The sequence below is a fragment of the Diplotaxodon limnothrissa genome, linkage group LG4 (assembly GCF_057381915.1).
Source record: "Diplotaxodon limnothrissa isolate DT_005_m linkage group LG4, D_limnothrissa_male_GT1.1, whole genome shotgun sequence".
In the NCBI taxonomy this organism is placed as follows: domain Eukaryota; kingdom Metazoa; phylum Chordata; class Actinopteri; order Cichliformes; family Cichlidae; genus Diplotaxodon; species Diplotaxodon limnothrissa.
The window spans coordinates 18,829,953-18,852,928 of NC_140599.1; the positions used below are offsets into that span (position 1 = coordinate 18,829,953).

The following is a 22,976-nucleotide window of genomic DNA, read 5'->3' on the forward strand; positions in this document are numbered from 1 at the left end:
TGCTGGTTGAGCTACTGCTGTGTATAAATTCAGTATGTGTTTAATTCTTTGAAGGTGTGTGTTTTTGAGTATATGCAGTACTGTGAAAAAGTATTTGCCCTCTTCCTGATTTTAATAGTTTTTGCATATTTTGTTTCCAATAAACAAACACGTTTTTAATATTAGAAAAAGATAACCTGAGTGAATACAAAATGCAGTTTTTAAATGATGATTTCATTTTCTGAGGTAAAAAAAAAAAGCCAAACCTACCTGACCTGTATGAAAAAGTCATTCTTCTCTTGTTAATTTATGAATTCACTGTGATTAACCACATTTTTGTGAAGCTGAGGTCAATTTCAGCATTCACACAAATAAAGGCTCTAATCTAAAAAAACAAACAAAACTGCAAGAACAGAAACAAAGTCACTAACATCCATCAGTCTGGAAAGGGTTACAAAGCCATGTCTGAGGCTTTGGGACTCCAGTGAACCACGGTGAGAAGCATTTTAGACAAACAGAGAAAACTCAAAACAGTGGTGAATTCCAAGAGATGATTGACGACTCATTCAAGAGGTTATAAAAAGGACCGAGAACAACATCTAAAGAACTGCAGGCCCCACTTGCTTCAGCTAAGGTCAATGAAAAAAGTTGAACTTTTTGGAAGGTTTGTGTCCTGATACATCTGGCGTGAGCCTACCACAGCATTTCATAAAAAGATCATACTGACCGTCAAATACGGTGGTGTTAGTATGATGGTCTGTGACCCTTTTGCTGCTTCAGGACCTGGACGACTTGCTATAATTGATGTAACCAAGAAGTCTGCTCTCTGCCGGAAAATCCTGAATGTCTTGCCATTATTTCATGAAATGAAGCCTAAGCGTACTTGGGTTATGGTTATTGTTATAGCGTTTATATAACCTATTGTTATATAAACGATAACCTGGGTCAGGTTATCGTTTATATAGAAATTAATGTTAAAATTTGTTTGATGAGCCGGAACATGTAAGCGTGACAAATATCAAAAAAGAAAAAAAAGAGTGAGAGAAATATAGGAATGAAGGAAAATACTTTTCATGGTACTGTAGGCATCTGATTAGTGTTTTTGTTTTGTTTTTTGCCAGGTTGCAATGTAACCTGTTTAACCTATTTTGTAAATAAAGCTTTTACATTGTTATTATTACCTGTGCTGGTCTTATTTAAATAGATCAACTGATAAAGGTATTTCATTGAAATCTCACAGATGAACTAAGGCCAGGCTTGTATTTCTAAATTTGACTACATAAGTCCCGGTGCAGGTCTACCTCCTGCACCGAGCTCTGGCTCACCTGGAGAAGCCTGGAAGCACTGTGAGGATCATGTTCTTTGATTTCTCCAGTGCTTTCAACACCATCCAGCCACGACTTCTGAGGAACAAGCTGGAGCTATCGGGAGTGGACCAACACATGTCCCAGGGAGACTGGACTACCTCACAGAACGCCCACAGTATGTAAGGACACAGGGCTGTGTCTCTGATATGCTGGTCTGCAGTACGGGGGCCCCACAGGGAACTTTGCTGGCACCGTTCCTCTTCACCTTCTACACTGCAGACTTCTCCATCAACTCCCCACGCTGCCACCTACAGAAGTTCTCTGACGACTCTGCCATAGTTGGCTTCATCACAGGTGAGGATGACTCAGAGTACAGACAGTGGACTCTGGACTTTGAGGACTGGTGTCAGCAGAACCACCTGCTGATCAACGCTGGGAAAACCAAGGAGTTGGTGGTAGACTTCCAGAGACGCAGACCCACCACACTGACACCTTTGAACATCCAGGGAGTGGACATTGAGATAGTGGGCTCGTGTAGGTACCTGGTTGTTCACCTGAATAATAAACTGGACTGGAGCCACAACACTGATGCTCTGTACAGAAAGGGTCAGACCAGCCTCTACCTGCTGAGGCGGCTGAGGTCATTTGGAGTTCAGGTAGCGCTTTTAAAGACTTTCTATGACTCTGTGGTGGCATCCGTCAATTTTTACAGTGTGGTATGTTGGAGCAGCAGTTTATCGACAGCTGAGAGGAAGAGGTTGGATAAACTCTTTAGGAAGGCCAGCTCTGTTCTGGGGTGCACTCTGGACCCAGTGCAGGTGGTAGGAGACAGAAGGACTCTGGCCAAAATAACATCTCTGACGGACAGAGTCTCCCACCCCATGCATGTAAATGTTGCTGAACTGCAGAGCTCCTTCAGTGACAGACTGCTGCATCCTAGATGCATGAAGGAGCGTTTCTGTAGGTTCTTCCTCCCTGCAGCTGTCAGACTGTACAATCAAAACTGTTCGCAACAAACATAGATGTTTACATCAGTGCTGTAACAACTTCAACTGTTATAATCGCACATTACTTTTCTCAGCTTATACATACACTAACTTATTGGAAGTTACATGTCTACTTTTTAATGCACAGGTACAATACACAATCTGCACTTTTCTAACTTTTCTAATTATTCTAAATATTCTTAACTATTTAAACATCTTTCAGTATCCTGCTCTGTTTGCACACTATCTGTACTCTAATTTTAACAACTGTACTGTACTCTGCTCTGGTAACTTTTGTCTATGATGTAAATATGTAAAAATTGTTTTCTGTTCTGTGTCCTGTTCTTTTTTGTATATGTGTGTTTTTTGCTGCTGATACAACCAAATTTCCCCTTGTGGGACAATTAAAGGATTATTCTATTCTATTCTATTCTATTCTATTCTATTCTATTCTAATGTGTTATTATTACATTTCACTAGATAATTAAAAACCAATTAAAGTATGTTTACAGAATAAACAGATTAATTAAATGAACACTTAAAATGGATTTTAAAAGAGTGCGTTTTGATTTTATTATAATTGATTTTTTAAGAACTGTGTTTTTAGTAAGCAAATATAAAATCTGTCTCAGTTATTCGGTAGAGGCGGTAGAGAGTAGGTTTTCTCGTGGAGTAAATCTCGCGATAAAACTTTAGCATATAACCCGGCGGAACCTTTCACAGGCCTTCTTCCTGTTTTGTCGATCACGTAAGTGTGCTGTTGAGTTTCTCTTCCTAGTTTATATCCTTAAAAATCTCACGCATCGTTCAGTCAGACACTTCAGAGCTGATTATAAGATCATATATGAACATATTAAATTAAAATCCCAGACCTATTTAACAGCGAATTTGAATACAGATGGAAATATTTGTAGTTTGCTTGTATGAATATGGCGGCGATACTCGTGTCCCGTAAGACTGAATTTCGGTAAGCATGTCCGTATTTTGGGGGATAAATAACTAAACGTCTTTGTTGTTTTCTTGTCGTGTAGCAAATGGCGGACGACGCCGGTGGTAGAGGAGGTTTTCGCGGAGGTTTTGGCGCCGGTGGCCGCGGTCGGGGCCGTGGACGCGGCAGAGGCCGTGGCAGGGGCCGCGGTGCACGGGGCGGCAAGTCCGAGGACAAGGAGGTAGGTTTTTGGATTAATAAGTGTTTTGAACATAAGCACTTAGTATTTTGGCTTTTTGTAGTTTACTTGAGTTTCTTTCCTGTCATAGTGGGTGCCGGTCACCAAGCTGGGCCGCCTGGTTAAGGACATGAAGATCAAGTCCCTGGAGGAGATCTATCTGTACTCTCTGCCCATCAAGGTAACTACAGTTCACATACATAAACAATCATATTTTATTTTATTTTACTTGTCTTGTGGAAATGTCTGAATGAACTGCAGTTTCTGTTGTGATGTAAACCCCTCAATGCTTACTCCTTTTCCTGTAGGAGTCTGAGATCATCGACTTCTTCCTGGGTTCTGGTCTTAAAGACGAGGTGCTGAAGATCATGCCCGTCCAGAAGCAGACCAGGGCTGGTCAGCGCACCAGGTTCAAGGTGAGTGTGGATTCCTTTGCAAAGGAGAAAGGTGTTTTGTTTTTTTTCTCCTGTTAATCAGCGTTGTCTAAGCCTAACACTGTGTGCCTTTTGCTTTTTGTCTACAGGCCTTTGTTGCCATTGGTGACTACAACGGCCACGTGGGCCTGGGGGTGAAGTGCTCCAAGGAGGTGGCCACAGCCATCCGTGGGGCCATCATCCTGGCCAAGCTGTCTATCGTCCCTGTCAGAAGGGGTTACTGGGGTAACAAAATCGGCAAACCCCACACTGTGCCCTGCAAGGTGACTGGCCGCTGCGGCTCTGTCCTGGTGCGTCTCATTCCAGCCCCCCGTGGTACCGGCATCGTGTCTGCCCCAGTGCCCAAGAAGCTGCTCATGATGGCTGGAATCGATGATTGCTACACCTCTGCCAGGGGCTGCACCGCCACCCTCGGCAACTTTGGTAAGCTTCTCCCAGGGTCATGATCTGCATACTGTATTTGGGTGGGGGGGGGGTTGTTTCTCCTCGCTCTGCCCAGCTTCACCTCGGCAGTGGTGTAGTTGTCGTTAAAAGGAGAGAAAGAATTGAGTATTGCACGGCAGGGAGACGTTTTAGTGGTCTTCCCTGTTACCCTTTTACAATGCTCAACATTTTTTTACCCCCAACAAGACTGTTGTACTTTGTTACTGGAGCGCCATGCTACACACACTTACTCTTTATAATTCCTTCCTCAGCCAAGGCCACCTTTGACGCCATCTCCAAGACTTACAGCTACCTGACCCCTGATCTGTGGAAGGAGACAGTCTTCACAAAGTCTCCCTACCAGGTCTGTACAGAGCCAACATGAGCTGTTATGGTTATGTCAGGATTTTGTGTAACCAGGCTTTCTGCTTTTTGTTCCAGGAGTTCACTGACCATCTGGCCAAGACTCACACCAGGGTGTCTGTGCAGAGGGGCCAGGCTGTGCAGGCCGCTGCCTCCTAAACATTTTGTATAGGGAATCGTTGAATAAACGTTCTGGAACACCACTTCTGTGTCTCGTGTGCTTAACTCACAAAACTATGTATGCTGCAAAAATGTGCAGACTTCGGTAACTGAACAAGACACAAGTGATATGTTGGGCAATAGGAGAAACTGCATCAGTTAATGCAGTCACCTCTACAGTAATACAGAGTAAAATTAACTATCTAGCCAATCAAAATACTTTAAAGATACTGAAACCTTTAAAATGATTATTTGGAGCAGCAGATCCCGTATTGTGTGCTATCATGAAATAAAACTAGTTTTCAGCTTCTGGTCAAAATGGTTTTGGAGCATTGTCCATCACTTGGATACTTTCACAGTATTGGGGTGACTTGTAGGAAGCAGGTGAAAGGGGGGAGGTATAATCAAGAAAAGGGAATGAAAATTAGAAATGGGATGATACGTGAGTCACTGAGGAGGATGAGATTTGGAAATTTAAATACTTTCAAATCAGACTGAGACAAATGTTGGGTGGATTACCATAGGATATCAGCGTGAGCGAAAGGGAATATAGGTGATATGCCTAACTCACCTCCACATAATGCTATTCTATGGTAGTTGTTTTGTTATGCTTTTAGTTTGAAATTACTCTGATACACATCTGAAAACGTAAGTGTGATAGTACTGAAGGTTTGTGAGACAGTTATTATTGGGTAATCGTGACAAAATGCTGTCTATTATTTAGGGAGTTAAGTTAGAGCATATCACTTTTATTTATTTGTACATCTTTATGGCTTGCATGGTACTTGTGTCGTAACATATGTAAAATTACATACTTCACAAAAATGTTTCTCTCAGATACTGTTTTTCCTAATTTGTCTATTAATTACATATCTGTTGGCCACCCCGTCCTGAGGCTGTTTCTATTTCTTCCTGTTAAAAGCAATTTTTACCTTACCAGTGTTGCCAAGTGCTTGCTAATGGGGGGTCACCCAGGGGCAGATCTAGAGAAATTTTGTGAGGGTGGCAAAATCAAAGCCTTTTTTTCCAAACACATATGCAGGTGGTTACAAATGGTTAAAATGAATCAAATGCAGTAAGTATACACATTTTTCATATAAATAGTCTATAACTTAATTGTTTTCTGTAGCCCACATAATTAAACACTTCAGTTACAGAAAACATGTGATGTTATGTACTGTATAGCCTGTATAATAAGTAAATATAGGCCAGTAAGTATAAAATCCAGAAAGCTACACAACATGGGGCAGCTCATTGACAAATAAAATTCTAACTTAAGTTTCACACTGTTTTTTTTGTTAGAAAAAAATTAAAATTGTTACATGCTTAACAAAATGTCAGAAATCTGCACTTGCATGAACACAAATTTAAACCTAATTTTTCATGATTTGTTGGATTAACCCTCTGAGGTCCAAAATATAACGAGCCATTTTTGACTCCTTTTGATTTTACATTTGTATTTCACCTTCAAATTGTTTCTTTTTATTTTTCCCCCTTGCCTTGCTTGGTATCGGCCCGGCTATACGCTTAAATCAACCTTTTAGAAGTTGAGAAAGAAAATAATAGATTACCCACAAACTGAATATGGACAAGATTTACTACAGCCGCTAAAAAAATCCACTGGAAAGGCGGAAAGGTTTCGCATCTTGTTCGCTCTTTCCCTGCAGCCTCACACAGCACTCGGCAGAGAATCCCCACTCATCCTCGTCCCAGCTAAACATCCAATCACTGTTAGTTCAATTCAATTCAATTTTTTCAAGTCAATTTTATTTATATAGCACCAAATCACAACAGTCGCCTCAAGGCGCTTTAGATTTAAGGTAGAATACAATAATAGATAAAGAGAAAAACCCAACAATCATATGACCCCCTATGAGCAAGCACTTTGGCGACAGTGGGAAGGAAAAACTCCCTTTTAACAGGAAGAAACCTCCGGCAGAACCAGGCTCAGGGAGGGGCGGCCATCTGCTTCGACCGGTTGGGGTGAGAGAAGGAAGACAGGATAAAAGACATGCTGTGGAAGAGAGACAGAGGTTAACAACAGATATGATTCAATGCAGAGAGGTCTGTTAATACATAGTGAGCGAGAAAGGTGACTGGAAAGGAAAAACTCAATGCATCATGGGAATCCCCCGGCAGCCTACGTCTATTGCAGCATAACTAAGGGAGGATTCAGGGTCACCTGGTCCAGCCCTAACTATATGCTTTGGCAAAAAGGAAAGTTTTAAGCCTAATCTTAAAAGTAGAGATAGTGTCTGCCTCCCGAATCCAAACTGGAAGCTGATTTCACAGAAAAGGGGCTTACAAATCATACAAGCTTCCAGGCCAAAAGCTCTTTCAGGAACAAGCCCAGAATAAACGGGACAAGGGGTCAATATCAGCCAGGATATATCCAATTTTGTTATTTTAAAAGAAAAGAATAAAAGGTTTGTAATAAAACTGTGTAGTAAAATATCACAATAAAAGCCCACTAACGAACAACAATGTACCTTTAATGGTGCAACCTGCCAGCAATGTAACAATTACCTGATAACTTGCTCACACCTGAAGAAAACAGGTGCCCGTTGTTTTAAAATACAAAATCCACCCCAGCTAAATACAACCCATAGAAACACTTATCACATGCACTAAGTGTTTCAATAAGAAAGTGATTGGTACCACTGCAATAAAGTAATCTTAAATATATCACTTCACCATCAGCACCTATGTAAGGTCTAGTTTCTAAGAGCTCCACCTCAGGGACTACACTCAAATACAAAAATAAAAGTTTTAAAATGCGCAGGGGAAGGGGCGGGGAGTGAGAAGAGAAACGCAGGGAAGGGGCGGAGAGTGGGAAGAGAAACGCAGGGGAAGGGGCGGGGAGTGGGAAGAGAAACGCAGGAAAGGGGCGGGGAATGGGAAGAGAAACGCAGGAAAGGGGCGGGGAGTGGGAAGAGAAACGCAGGAAAGGGGCGGGGAGTGGGAAGAGAAACGCAGGGAAGGGGCAGGAAGTGGGAAGAGAAACGCAGGAAAGGGGCGGGGAGTGGGAAGAGAAAAGCAGGGGAAGGGGCAGGGAGTGGGAAGAGAAACGCAGGAAAGGGGCGGGGAGTGGGAAGAGAAACGCAGGAAAGGGGCGGGGAGTGGGAAGAGAAACGCAGGGAAGGGGCAGGAAGTGGGAAGAGAAACGCAGGAAAGGGGCGGGGAGTGGGAAGAGAAAAGCAGGGGATGGGAAATAGAGGGGCAGGGAAGGGGCGGAGAGTGGGAAGAGAGACGCAATTCATCTCATGTAAACAATAACGTGGCGCACAGCGTGACGTGAAAAAAGTCACATACCTTTGACGTTGCCTGACGAACTCTGTATTCCTCGTCCACACGTAAACGCAAAAAAGGAGTTTTAAAAAAATCTCAGTTTTCAGTGATTCCAAACGCCGTTTACGTGTGGACGAAACAGCTGCGTTTTCAAAAGTAGGTGCGAACGTAGCGTAAAAGAGTTAGTAGTTTATTTTCTTACTACCTGTAATTTATTGCAGATTACTTGTATTTGCTTAATTGTTTACTAAATGTTTGAGGTGTGAAATAAACCGCAATGGAGCAAAATATGGGTGTGTGTGGTTGCAGGATGTGTTTGAGTGTGCGCTTGCGCGCAAGCATTTTTCTTGTAAAACAAGGGGGGCCTTGCAAAAAAAGTTTGGGAACCACTGAGTTAGGGCAACAAAAGATGCCTGGGACAGTTCAGCCATAACTTAAATCTTTTCCTGCTCATACATGCTTGGAACGATCTTGCCACTAAAGTGGGCGCGAATGGCAGGGCCCTAGAGTGCGACCAATTTGCTCGCAAATGCGACCAAATTTTTCAGTGGTGCGACTAAAAAAAAAAAATTTGGTCGACTGTTCAGGTAACAAAACAAATAAAAAATCTCTGCAACTCTCCGTGTGGTGAACAACAGACACACATTTTGCCCCTATCGTGGACTAAACCAATCAGAGATAGTCAGGGGCGGGACCTCTCTGATTGGCCGTGGTCCAGTTGAAAGTGCAGGTGGAAGAGAGAGGTGAGTAGTTTGAATAAAGCGATATCGATTCATTAACGGATTCCACACAAAGACGTAAACACAGAGCGGACCCGACGCATCAGAATCAGCTTTGTCTTTCTCGGCTTTCTCACCCAACGGCCCATAGACGGATACACTGTCGGAGCTTAGCGATTCTGATGACACCACGATAAAAATTACACTTCATACACTCTCTGTGTGTACTTCAAGAACAGTTTCCCATCTCAAAGCTGTTTTCTCCTTCATGTTTTTCTGTGTTTTATTCTCAGTTACTTTCACTCAAAGGCATCTGCTGTGATGTTCACAATTCTGATGAAGTCTCATGTGTATCAGTACTGATAAATGATCAGAGTTATAATATTTCTGACTGTCTGAGGCTAAAGTGAATCAAATCAGGACTTTGAGAACCGGAATCGAATGGATTATAGAAATCAGTGATGATACCCAGCCCCAGTGAGCAGCCTACGCCCGACAGAAGTGGATGTAGCTGTGGGTAATAAGAAAAGATGAAAAGAACGATTGATAACTTTTTTGTTAAGGCCTGAACCGTCTGAAATGCACTGCCCAAGTGTCCCCTCTCCCCAATGCCTTTCAGCAACAGACAGCAGCAAACAGGTCGTCAGAGGAGGCCAAGATGATGATTAAGTTTAACATTTTCTACAATATTGACAAAGCACTTTAAGCACAAGTTTGTTAGTTAATAATTTAGAAATGAATATTGTCTGTATGGACTTACCCCCCAAAGAAAGTGCACATGTAAAACTGCAGTGATAAGCGATGTGGTTGAAAAATTTGAGTGCGCCTAACTTTTGTGCCGGTACGCCTAAATTTTTTAAGTTAGGTGTACCGGTGCGCCCATGTCAAAAAGTTAGTCTAGAGCCCTGAATGGGATATCATAGCGTGGCTCAAGCACGTTCATCATAGTTTAAACCCCTTGTTTTGCACAACGGAATACGGCCTCCCGTCTGCAGCTAAACACACCAATAGCTTTTGTAATAGCTTTAGCCCGGTCGGATTGGGCAGCAAAGGGCTGCTTAAATTCCGCAAACTCCTCTGCTCCTCCACTTGGACCGCTAGCGCTGGCCATAACTATCGCTGGCCATAACTATCGCTTGACAGACCCACCACGTGCACCATACACATACTTTTTTTTCTTCTTTTTCGAATCTTCGGATCACGTGCGCGCTGAACCGTGGAGTGGGATCAGTTCGGATTACGAATAAACCGTGATCCAGTGCACCACTACTCTCTTGCTCTCTGTCCTGCCAGGCCCTCTTATTGGCCTCTGTGACCTCCTTAGTGATCAGGAGGGGGTGTAGTCTCCCCAGGACACAATAAAACATGCAATAAAATATAAGAACAAAACACTGTACATTATTAAAATATTGAAACTAAAAAAACACATGCACATGCAACACATGCAAAATAAAAACACTTAGGTGAACTTGTCCATTTCACCCCGTGACATAAACAAAGAAATTGTCTGTGTGGTGGCTGACGGGAGTAAAAGTGACTCGTGAGATAATTAACCAAGAGTTTTTGAATTGCCTTTTTTATAACGTGGCCTACCCTTTTTAGTTTTGTCAATATTGTAAATACTGAAAAGTGTTATTGTAGGTGTTGGGTCTGCACTTCAGCAGGCCCGCTAGTTCAGACTTATTCCTGTGAACAAAGCAAGACAGCTCAACCAGTTTTACTCGCTAGCAAGGGGAGGATCTCAGAGCAGCACCTCTGCCTTCAGTCTCAGACCACTCCAAAAACCCAGCTTCCCCTGCAGCCTTTTATTCTGTGACACACAGTTTATGCAAACACACATTATAAACCCCCCCCCCTATGGTGCATCATAAAACTAGGGCACTGAGTGTGTGTGTGTGTGTATGCATATGCAATCGTGTGTGCGTATATGCATGTGCACGTGAGTGAGTGTTGTGTGGATGTGGGTGTTTTTGTGTGACTTCCTGCTGATCACAAAGGGTCATCTCCCCTCACCCTTTATATGGCACAGGTGCAAGCACAGGTGAGGACATAAAGGGCAAGAAGTAAAACATCCTCACTAAATAAGGACATCCAGAACCTTACATGCAATGTCTGCAGTTAAACACTATAACTAATTACCTCCCCCACCATTGAGCCCGGGGAGGAGGACAGAAACAGAAGAATGTCTTTGATCATACAGTTTAAGGCAAGGCTTACAAATTTAAGTACAATATTGGCAACATGTAACAATTTCAACCTAACAGTTGGGCTTGAATATATTTGATATAGGCCACCCAATTAAGGTAAATATTATGTTTTTAGTTGTTAGAAGAATCTGATGAGCGATATTTAATTTTTTGTTGTTTTGTTTTTCTGGTTTCCCCCTGAGGGATTGCCACCTTAACGTTGTCAGGGGCTTGCATCCCTCAGTGACTCTAAAAGCTAAACTAGCAGAAGCTTAGCCTTCAGGTGGGACACCCAAGTTGATCATGTCTTAGGATAGTGGCCTAACAAAGTGTAATCAGCTGAGACTGAAGAAGTCACTTGGATGAGAGACAAAACGTTTCTCCCACAAAACGCTACGTCCAGATGAACAGAATCAACTTTTGGAGATAGAGTTATGAACCTTTCACATGCCATGCTAGATTAGCAACATTTGTCTGCTCAAATATAAATATGCATAATAATAATTAAATTTTAAATAGACAAAAAAACCCAACAATGTAACAATGAAATTAATATTTTACCTACATCCTCAACTTGTATAACACATCTATGTCCACATGACAATTATGACCCAAGAATGTGTTTATAGTTTAAGTATCCATGTGGACTGTCTTTTATAATAGATGATGAACTCTCCACCTAAACTAACTCAGTCAGTGCCTTGTGTCTCAGATATTTCTCCAAGCAGTAGATAGCAATGGGATCTCTGTCTGCATCAAACTTATTTGCAAAAAGGTGATGCTGTTCAATCAACCACTGCAGGTCTCCAGCACCATACACACATACTGATTTGACATGGTGGCCTTTACATTCTGGGTATACTGCTTGCAGGGAACCCTCTGACCCCTCGTGCCACTGCCACTTGACCATCCGGGCAATTGCATTCATGTCCGTCATGTCGAATTTACGGTTGGGCCATGTTGAGCCAGGAACACCAGGTATTCGTTGTATTGTTGCCCACAGAAACTCATCAGGACTGTAGGTGTCTTTGGCCCACTCAATGAGGGCCTGTATTCGCTTGTCTTCGAACACACTGCGAACGTAACCTCGGTTGACCACAATATAGGCATTTCCTGATAGTATGGGCAGATTGAAGGGAGCTGGATCCTTTGTTTTTCCTATTGGCTGGGACAATTGAAAAGTTAATATGATGGTGAAGTTTTTTACAATAGCAAGGTGAATTGATTAATAGCTACATGATACAATGTAAAAAATCTCCAAATGAAGTACCTGGACTTTTCCATCAACTACTCGGTGAGCATTAGACACTCTTCCCTTCTTTCCTTGAGGCATTTCCTCTGACTCCAAACTGTTACCTCCTTTTAGTGCACGCAAAGCTTGCACAATTTCCAAGTTAGTTTTTAGAGGGAAATCCTGACCACAGAGGTTGATGAAGTATTTCCATGTTGTACTGGTATTATAGAGATCAGCCATGCAGTTAAGATCAGCCTGGACACGTGTCCAGCCAGTGTAGACCACATTCATAGCTTCGCTGACCATGAACACATTTGAGAAACAGGAAGTAATGGCTTTGATGGCAGCAAAGACTGAGGCCTGTGCTTTTTTGTCCACATGGACACAATAAATATTTTGAGGTGCGTAAATAGCTCGCAGTAGTCGCTCAAAGTTCTGCACCTATGGATAAAAATAATTTAGTTTTCTTTGTGAAATGTTTTTGCTGGAACTGTACTGTACTAATGACTTAATGGACAACAATGTTTGATATATATATATATATATATATATATATATATATATATATATATATATATATATATATATATATATATATATATGCGTTGTTATGGGTTAACTGTCCGTTGTTATGGGTTAACTGTCTGTTGCCATGGGTTACCGGTCCGCTGCCATGGTAACCGGTCCGTTGCCATGGTAACCGGTCCGTTGCCATGGGTTACCTGACCGTTGCCATGGGTTAACTGTCCGTTGTCATGCGTTAACTGTCCGTTGCCATGCGTTTACATGTGTTGTTATGGGTTAACTGTCCGTTGCCATGGGTTATCTGTCCGTTGCCATGCGTTTACATGTGTTGTTATGGGTTAACTGTCCGTTGCCATGCGTTTACATGCGTTGTTATGGGTTAACTGTCCGTTGCCATGGGTTACCGGTCCGTTGCCATGGTAACCGGTCCGTTGCCATGGTAACCGGTCCGTTGCCATGGGTTACCGGTCCGTTGCCATGGGTAACCGGTCCGTTGCCATGGTAACCGGTCCGTTGCCATGGGTTACCTGACCGTTGCCATGGGTTAACTGTCCGTTGCCATGCGTTAACTGTCCGTTGCCATGCGTTTACATGTGTTGTTATGGGTTAACTGTCCGTTGCCATGCGTTTACATGTGTTGTTATGGGTTAACTGTCCGTTGCCATGCGTTTACATGCGTTGTTATGGGTTAACTGTCCGTTGCCATGGGTTATATGACCGTTGCCATGGGTTAACTGTCCGTTGCCATGCGTTAACTGTCCGTTGCCATGCGTTTACATGCGTTGTTATGGGTTAACTGTCCGTTGCCATGCGTTAACATGCGTTGTTATGGGTTAACTGTCCGTTGCCATGGGTTATATGACCGTTGCCATGGGTTAACTGTCCGTTGCCATGCGTTAACTGTCCGTTGCCATGCGTTTACATGCGTTGTTATGGGTTAACTGTCCGTTGCCATGCGTTAACATGCGTTGTTATGGGTTACCGGTCCGTTGCCATGGTAACCGGTCTGTTGCCATGGGTTACCGGTCCGTTGCCATGGTAACCGGTCCGTTGCCATGGTAACCGGTCCGTTGCCATGGGTTACCTGACCGTTGCCATGGGTTAACTGTCCGTTGCCATGCGTTAACTGTCCGTTGCCATGCGTTTACATGTGTTGTTATGGGTTAACTGTCCGTTGCCATGCGTTTACATGCGTTGTTATGGGTTAACTGTCCGTTGCCATGGGTTATATGACCGTTGCCATGGGTTAACTGTCCGTTGCCATGCGTTAACTGTCCGTTGCCATGCGTTTACATGTGTTGTTATGGGTTAACTGTCCGTTGCCATGCGTTTACATGCGTTGTTATGGGTTAACTGTCCGTTGCCATGCGTTTACATGCGTTGTTATGGGTTAACTGTCCGTTGCCATGGTAACCGGTCCGTTGCCATGGGTTACCTGACCGTTGCCATGGGTTAACTGTCCGTTGCCATGCGTTAACTGTCCGTTGCCATGCGTTTACATGTGTTGTTATGGGTTAACTGTCCGTTGCCATGCGTTTACATGCGTTGTTATGGGTTAACTGTCCGTTGCCATGCGTTTACATGTGTTGTTATGGGTTAACTGTCCGTTGCCATGCGTTTACATGTGTTGTTATGGGTTAACTGTCCGTTGCCATGGGTTATCTGTCCGTTGCCATGCGTTTACATGTGTTGTTATGGGTTAACTGTCCGTTGCCATGCGTTTACATGCGTTGTTATGGGTTAACTGTCCGTTGCCATGGGTTACCGGTCCGTTGCCATGGTAACCGGTCCGTTGCCATGGTAACCGGTCCGTTGCCATGGGTTACCGGTCCGTTGCCATGGGTAACCGGTCCGTTGCCATGGTAACCGGTCCGTTGCCATGGGTTACCTGACCGTTGCCATGGGTTAACTGTCCGTTGCCATGCGTTAACTGTCCGTTGCCATGCGTTTACATGTGTTGTTATGGGTTAACTGTCCGTTGCCATGCGTTTACATGTGTTGTTATGGGTTAACTGTCCGTTGCCATGCGTTTACATGCGTTGTTATGGGTTAACTGTCCGTTGCCATGGGTTATATGACCGTTGCCATGGGTTAACTGTCCGTTGCCATGCGTTAACTGTCCGTTGCCATGCGTTTACATGCGTTGTTATGGGTTAACTGTCCGTTGCCATGCGTTAACATGCGTTGTTATGGGTTAACTGTCCGTTGCCATGCGTTTACATGCGTTGTTATGGGTTAACTGTCCGTTGCCATGGGTTACCGGTCCGTTGCCATGGTAACCGGTCTGTTGCCATGGGTTACCGGTCCGTTGCCATGGTAACCGGTCCGTTGCCATGGTAACCGGTCCGTTGCCATGGGTTACCTGACCGTTGCCATGGGTTAACTGTCCGTTGCCATGCGTTAACTGTCCGTTGCCATGCGTTTACATGTGTTGTTATGGGTTAACTGTCCGTTGCCATGCGTTTACATGCGTTGTTATGGGTTAACTGTCCGTTGCCATGGGTTATATGACCGTTGCCATGGGTTAACTGTCCGTTGCCATGCGTTAACTGTCCGTTGCCATGCGTTTACATGTGTTGTTATGGGTTAACTGTCCGTTGCCATGCGTTTACATGCGTTGTTATGGGTTAACTGTCCGTTGCCATGCGTTTACATGCGTTGTTATGGGTTAACTGTCCGTTGCCATGGTAACCGGTCCGTTGCCATGGGTTACCTGACCGTTGCCATGGGTTAACTGTCCGTTGCCATGCGTTAACTGTCCGTTGCCATGCGTTTACATGTGTTGTTATGGGTTAACTGTCCGTTGCCATGCGTTTACATGCGTTGTTATGGGTTAACTGTCCGTTGTTATGGGTTAACTGTCCGTTGCCATGGGTTACCGGTCCGTTGCCATGGTAACCGGTCCGTTGCCATGGTAACCGGTCCGTTGCCATGGGTTACCTGACCGTTGCCATGGGTTAACTGTCCGTTGCCATGCGTTAACTGTCCGTTGCCATGCGTTTACATGTGTTGTTATGGGTTAACTGTCCGTTGCCATGCGTTTACATGCGTTGTTATGGGTTAACTGTCCGTTGCCATGGGTTATATGACCGTTGCCATGGGTTAACTGTCCGTTGCCATGCGTTTACATGTGTTGTTATGGGTTAACTGTCCGTTGCCATGTGTTTACATGCGTTGTTATGGGTTAACTGTCCGTTGCCATGCGTTTACATGCGTTGTTATGGGTTAACTGTCCGTTGCCATGGGTTACCGGTCCGTTGCCATGGTAACCGGTCCGTTGCCATGGGTTACCGGTCCGTTGCCATGGTAACCGGTCCGTTGCCATGGGTTACCGGTCCGTTGCCATGGTAACCGGTCCGTTGCCATGGGTTACCTGACCGTTGCCATGGGTTAACTGTCCGTTGCCATGCGTTAACTGTCCGTTGCCATGCGTTTACATGCGTTGTTATGGGTTAACTGTCCGTTGCCATGCGTTTACATGCGTTGTTATGGGTTAACTGTCCGTTGCCATGCGTTTACATGCGTTGTTATGGGTTAACTGTCCGTTGTTATGGGTTAACTGTCCGTTGCCATGGGTTACCGGTCCGTTGCCATGGTAACCGGTCCGTTGCCATGGGTTACCGGTCCGTTGCCATGGTAACCGGTCCGTTGCCATGGGTTACCTGACCGTTGCCATGGGTTAACTGTCCGTTGCCATGCGTTAACTGTCCGTTGCCATGCATTTACATGTGTTGTTATGGGTTAACTGTCCGTTGCCATGCGTTTACATGCGTTGTTATGGGTTAACTGTCCGTTGTTATGGGTTAACTGTCCGTTGCCATGGGTTACCGGTCCGTTGCCATGGTAACCGGTCCGTTGCCATGGTAACCGGTCCGTTGCCATGGGTTACCTGACCGTTGCCATGGGTTAACTGTCCGTTGCCATGCGTTAACTGTCCGTTGCCATGCGTTTACATGTGTTGTTATGGGTTAACTGTCCGTTGCCATGCGTTTACATGCGTTGTTATGGGTTAACTGTCCGTTGCCATGGGTTATATGACCGTTGCCATGGGTTAACTGTCCGTTGCCATGCGTTAACTGTCCGTTGCCATGCGTTTACATGTGTTGTTATGGGTTAACTGTCCGTTGCCATGCGTTTACATGCGTTGTTATGGGTTAACTGTCCGTTGCCATGCGTTTACATGCGTTGTTATGGGTTAACTGTCCGTTGCCATGGGTTACCGGTCCGTTGCCATGGTAACCGGTCCGTTGCCATGGGTTACCGGTCCGTTGCCATGGTAACCGGTCCGTTGCCATGGGTTACCTGACCGTTGCCATGGGTTAACTGTCCGTTGCCATGCGTTAACTGTCCGTTACCATGCGTTTACATGTGTTGTTATGGGTTAACTGTCCGTTGCTATGCGTTTACATGCGTTGTTATGGGTTAACTGTCCGTTGTTATGGGTTAACTGTCCGTTGCCATGGGTTACCGGTCCGTTGCCATGGTAACCGGTCCGTTGCCATGGGTTACCGGTCCGTTGCCATGGTAACCGGTCCGTTGCCATGGTAACCGGTCCGTTGCCATGGGTTACCTGACCGTTGCCATGGGTTAACTGTCCGTTGCCATGCGTTAACTGTCCGTTACCATGCGTTTACATGTGTTGTTATGGGTTAACTGTCCGTTGCCATGCGTTTACATGCGTTGTTATGGGTTAACTGTCCGTTGCCATGCGTTTACATGCGTTGTTATGGGTTAACTGTCCGTTGCCATGCGTTTACATGCGTTGTTATGGGTTAACTGTCCGTTGCCATGGGTTATATGACCGTTGCCATGGGTTAACTGTCCGTTGCCATGCGTTAACTGTCCGTTGCCATGCGTTTACATGCGTTGTTATGGGTTAACTGTCCGTTGCCATGCGTTTACATGCGTTGTTATGGGTTAACTGTCCGTTGCCATGCGTTTACATGCGTTGTTATGGGTTAACTGTCCGTTGCCATGGGTTACCGGTCCGTTGCCATGGTAACCGGTCCGTTGCCATGGTAACCGGTCCGTTGCCATGGGTTACCGGTCCGTTGCCATGGTAACCGGTCCGTTGCCATGGGTTACCTGACCGTTGCCATGGGTTAACTGTCCGTTGCCATGCGTTAACTGTCCGTTGCCATGCATTTACATGTGTTGTTATGGGTTAACTGTCCGTTGCCATGCGTTTACATGCGTTGTTATGGGTTAACTGTCCGTTGTTATGGGTTAACTGTCCGTTGCCATGGGTTACCGGTCCGTTGCCATGGTAACCGGTCCGTTGCCATGGGTTACCGGTCCGTTGCCATGGTAACCGGTCCGTTGCCATGGGTTACCTGACCGTTGCCATGGGTTAACTGTCCGTTGCCATGCGTTTACATGCGTTGTTATGGGTTAACTGTCCGTTGCCATGCGTTTACATGCGTTGTTATGGGTTAACTGTCCGTTGCCATGCGTTTACATGCGTTGTTATGGGTTAACTGTCCGTTGCCATGGGTTAACTGTCCGTTGCCATGCGTTAACTGTCCATTGCCATGCATTTACATGCGTTGTTATGGGTTAACTGTCCGTTGCCATGCGTTTACATGCGTTGTTATGGGTTAACTGTCCGTTGCCATGCGTTTACATGCGTTGTTATGGGTTAACTGTCCGTTGCCATGCGTTTACATGCGTTGTTATGGGTTAACTGTCCGTTGCCATGCGTTTACATGCGTTGTTATGGGTTAACTGTCCGTTGCCATGGGTTACCGGTCCGTTGCCATGGTAACCGGTCTGTTGCCATGGGTTACCGGTCCGTTGCCATGGTAACCGGTCCGTTGCCATGGGTTACCTGACCGTTGCCATGGGTTAACTGTCCGTTGCCATGCGTTAACTGTCCGTTACCATGCGTTTACATGTGTTGTTATGGGTTAACTGTCCGTTGCTATGCGTTTACATGCGTTGTTATGGGTTAACTGTCCGTTGCCATGCGTTTACATGCGTTGTTATGGGTTAACTGTCCGTTGCCATGCGTTTACATGCGTTGTTATGGGTTAACTGTCCGTTGCCATGGGTTATATGTCCGTTGCCATGCGTTTACATGTGTTGTTATGGGTTAACTGTCCGTTGCCATGCGTTTACATGCGTTGTTATGGGTTAACTGTCCGTTGCCATGCGTTTACATGCGTTGTTATGGGTTAACTGTCCGTTGCCATGCGTTTACATGCGTTGTTATGGGTTAACTGTCCGTTGTTATGGGTTAACTGTCCGTTGCCATGGGTTACCGGTCCGTTGCCATGGTAACCGGTCCGTTGCCATGGGTTACCGGTCCGTTGCCATGGTAACCGGTCCGTTGCCATGGTAACCGGTCCGTTGCCATGGGTTACCTGACCGTTGCCATGGGTTAACTGTCCGTTGCCATGCGTTAACTGTCCGTTACCATGCGTTTACATGTGTTGTTATGGGTTAACTGTCCGTTGCCATGGGTTATATGACCGTTGCCATGGGTTAACTGTCCGTTGCCATGCGTTAACTGTCCGTTGCCATGCGTTTACATGCGTTGTTATGGGTTAACTGTCCGTTGCCATGGGTTACCGGTCCGTTGCCATGGGTTACCGGTCCGTTGCCATGGGTTACCGGTCCGTTGCCATGGTAACCGGTCCGTTGCCATGGGTTACCTGACCGTTGCCATGGGTTAACTGTCCGTTGCCATGTTAATGCATGGCAACGGACAGTTAACCCATAACAACGCATGTAAACGCATGGTACGCATGGTACGCATTGATACTTGAGGATGTAGGCAGGACTTTCGCCTGTTTTTAGCTGACTAAGTAGGAAAAGTATCCATAGTGATCCCAGTACAGCACTGAACTTGAATAATTGTAGCCAGCAGCCTCGTTTTAAATATCGCATTATTTACAGTAAGTAGAAAATCTCAAATACAATAATAGTAAAGCTTGTGATAGCTGCTAAAAATGTCTGTCAGACACCTGTGAAACAACAAAATAATAATGATTAATGTTTGTTCCTTTCATGAAGGTATGCAAATCAGTCCATCCATTACTGCACCTGGAACCAAGCAATAATGTGAGTAAGGAAAACATACACAGACACACTTTTTTTTTCATGTGAAACGCTACTTCTTTTTGGAACTTTAGAACAAAATATTCATATGTTGGACTGAAATGCAAAGCAACACTACATGTTTGGAAATCTCTGTCGTTTAACATCGTAAATCTGAGTGGATTCACTTGAATCCACGTTTTTTTTTGTCTTCCATGTTACAGTGGGGCAAAAAAGTATTTAGTCAGCCACCGATTGTGCAAGTTCCCCCACTTAAAATGATGACAGAGGTCAGTAATTTGCACCAGAGGTACACTTCAACTGTGAGAGACAGAATGTGGAAAAAAAATACATGAATTCACATGGTAGGATTTGTAAAGAATTTATTCGTAAATTAGGGTGGAAAATAAGTATTTGGTCACCTCAAACAAGGAAAATCTCTGGCTCTCACAGACCTGTAACGTCTTCTGTAAGAAGCTTTTCTGTCCCCCACTCGTTACCTGTATGAATGGCACCTGTTTGAACTCATCATCTGTATAAAAGACACCTGTCCACAGCCTCAAACAGTCAGACTCCAAACTCTGCCATGGCCAAGACCAAAGAGCTTTCGAAGGACACCAGGAAAAGTATTGTAGACCTGCACCAGACTGGGAAGAGTGAATCTACAATAGGCAAGCAGCTTGGTGTGAAAAAATCAACTGTGGGAGCAATCATCAGAAAATGGAAGACATACAAGACCACTGATAATCTCCCTCGATCTGGGGCTCCACGCAAGATCTCATCCCGTGGGGTCAAAATGATCATGAGAACGGTGAGCAAAGATCCCAGAACCACACGGGGGGACCTGGTGAATGACCTGCAGAGAGCTGGGACCAAAGTAACAAAGGTCACCATCAGTAACACACTACAACGGCAGGGAATCAAATCCCGCAGTGCCAGACGTGTTCCGCTGCTGAAGCCAGTGCATGTCCAGGCCCGTCTGAAGTTTGCCAGAGAGCACATGGATGATACAGCAGAGGATTGGGAGAATGTCATGTGGTCAGATGAAACCAAAGTAGAACTTTTTGGTATAAACTCAACTCGTCGTGTTTGGAGGAAGAAGAATACTGAGTTGCATCCCAAGAACACCATACCTACTGTGAAGCATGGGGGTGGAAACATCATGCTATGGGGCTGTTTTTCTGCCAAGGGGACAGGACGACTGATCCGTGTTAAGGACAGAATGAATGGGGCCATGTATCGTGAGATTTTGAGCCAAAACCTCCTTCCATCAGTGAGAACTTTGAAGATGAAACGAGGCTGGGTCTTCCAACATGACAATGATCCAAAACACACTGCCCGGGCAACAAAGGAGTGGCTCCGTAAGAAGCATTTGAAAGTCCTGGAGTGGCCTAGCCAGTCTCCAGACCTCAACCCCATAGAAAATCTGTGGCGGGAGTTGAAAGTCCGTGTTGCTCGGCGACAGCCCCAAAACATCACTGTTCTCGAGAAGATCTGCATGGAGGAATGGGCCAAAATACCAGCTACTGTGTGTGCAAACCTGGTAAAGACCTATAGTAAACGTTTGACCTCTGTTATTGCCAACAAAGGTTATGTTACAAAGTATTGAGTGAGGCAAATCTGAACACATCCTGTCAGCATTTTTCAGATGAATACATTTAAGTAAACAACTTAGTTTCACACTTTAGGATCTGTAGCCATTACAAGAGTTATAGAGCATTTTGGGGATTGCACAGGCATCGGTTTTCTATTGCCCATTTGCGGGGAGTAAGCGCGCCCCCCATTTGCGAGGTGTGCCCACTGCTTGCTCCACAGGGTGGAGACCAACAGAGAAGGGCGGGGGATTCTCTGGCTTCTGGATTCATCTGATAACCAGCTCGCAAAAAAAAAACGAAATAAAAACAAACCAACAAACACAAAAACAGAAGATATTATGACACAGCCTTTCAATTTGCACCGATGTGTTTTCCAAATTCTATCATACACATATATGCAAAAAGTGAGCGCGAGGGTCCTCGGTGGACCTGCTTGCTGCTGTGTTGAAGTCTCTCACACGCACGCACGCACGCACGCACGCACGCACACACACACACACACACAGACACACACACATTGTTTTAATCACTTTCTGTCCTGTGCTTGAAGTTTGATTTAGGCTTCTGCAGGAAATCTATGTCCTTTTAACCCTATGTTCCAACCTTCCACGCCATTCAAGTGTAATTATATTTCATGGGAGGTGCACATCAGGTCACGTGGAAGGTTATGGTGTAGATTTCAGGGATTTTTCTCATCATGAATGTATTAATGCAGTTTAAAATGCTCTGCACAAACACCTTTAGACTCTTTTAGGCCACAGTAACGTGATGCCAGCCAGAAAACAAGTGTTCCAGTATGTGTTTCTTGTGTTTTTGTGGGTTTTTTTTCTCTTCTTTGGTTCTTCAGTTGTATTTTAAAGATTCAAGGACAGGGGCAGGTTAGCTGAGAGTAAATGCTGTGCTACATTCATATCGCCCTACACATTAATGTCAAATAAATTAGATTAAGATTTGCAAGCTTAGCAAAATTAAGGCTATAAATGATCCATAATGCAGCTCTGCATTTCAAACCTGTCAGAGAACAATCGGGGTACATTTAATACATGTAATTAATCGTCTTTTCCTTTCTTTTTTTTAGGCTTGCTTTATATATTATACTTCATATTAAAGATTGACAATCCAAAATATATTACTTTTAATTAAGCCTTTCTTCTCTGCGGGCTCTTTTGAAACACACAGAGTTGGTGTTTAGTTTGGTGTTTACTTTAACACAATCTGCCGCATGCGTGTGTTTGTGTGTGAGACCCTTAACATTAATTTCCTGTTTAAATTAAACGGATCAGAGTCATGAGCTTAATGGGCACGCTCTCTTTACGTTTCTGTCTCGTTGTCATCTTATCTTTAATGCTGTTGTGTACACGTTCTGTTATTTTTACAGCCTTTGCCCTTTATTTTCGCCCTCGTGACCCCCCTGCTGTGAGTTTTATAGTAATGCACAAAGCTGACAGGTGAATGGATAGTTCTATAGAATAAAACACAAAAGCGGCTAAATAATCACCTACCATGGAAAATGCAGACAAAAGACGGCCAAGCGTCATTTCTCCAAATAACATGTTGTGTTTGTCTAAGCGAGA

General features: G+C 44.6%; 2 protein-coding genes across 2 annotated transcripts; one reads left to right on the forward strand and one right to left on the reverse strand.

Moving 5' to 3' along the window:
• Window positions 1-3,273: 3,273 nt before the first annotated feature.
• rps2 (ribosomal protein S2) lies at window positions 3,274-4,882 on the forward strand. The gene is made up of 6 exons (XM_085351582.1): window positions 3,274-3,441; window positions 3,530-3,619; window positions 3,747-3,854; window positions 3,962-4,295; window positions 4,568-4,659; window positions 4,737-4,882. The coding sequence occupies exons 1-6, from the start codon at window positions 3,307-3,309 to the stop codon at window positions 4,815-4,817; spliced, it is 840 nt and encodes a 279-aa protein (XP_085207708.1). The 5' UTR covers window positions 3,274-3,306; the 3' UTR covers window positions 4,818-4,882.
• A 6,807-nt stretch (window positions 4,883-11,689) lies between these two features.
• LOC146633621 (beta-1,3-galactosyl-O-glycosyl-glycoprotein beta-1,6-N-acetylglucosaminyltransferase-like) lies at window positions 11,690-22,940 on the reverse strand. The gene is made up of 3 exons (XM_085351873.1): window positions 22,905-22,940; window positions 12,281-12,685; window positions 11,690-12,175 (listed from the first exon to the last, which is right to left on the reverse strand). The coding sequence occupies exons 1-3, from the start codon at window positions 22,938-22,940 to the stop codon at window positions 11,690-11,692; spliced, it is 927 nt and encodes a 308-aa protein (XP_085207999.1).
• Window positions 22,941-22,976: the final 36 nt, after the last annotated feature.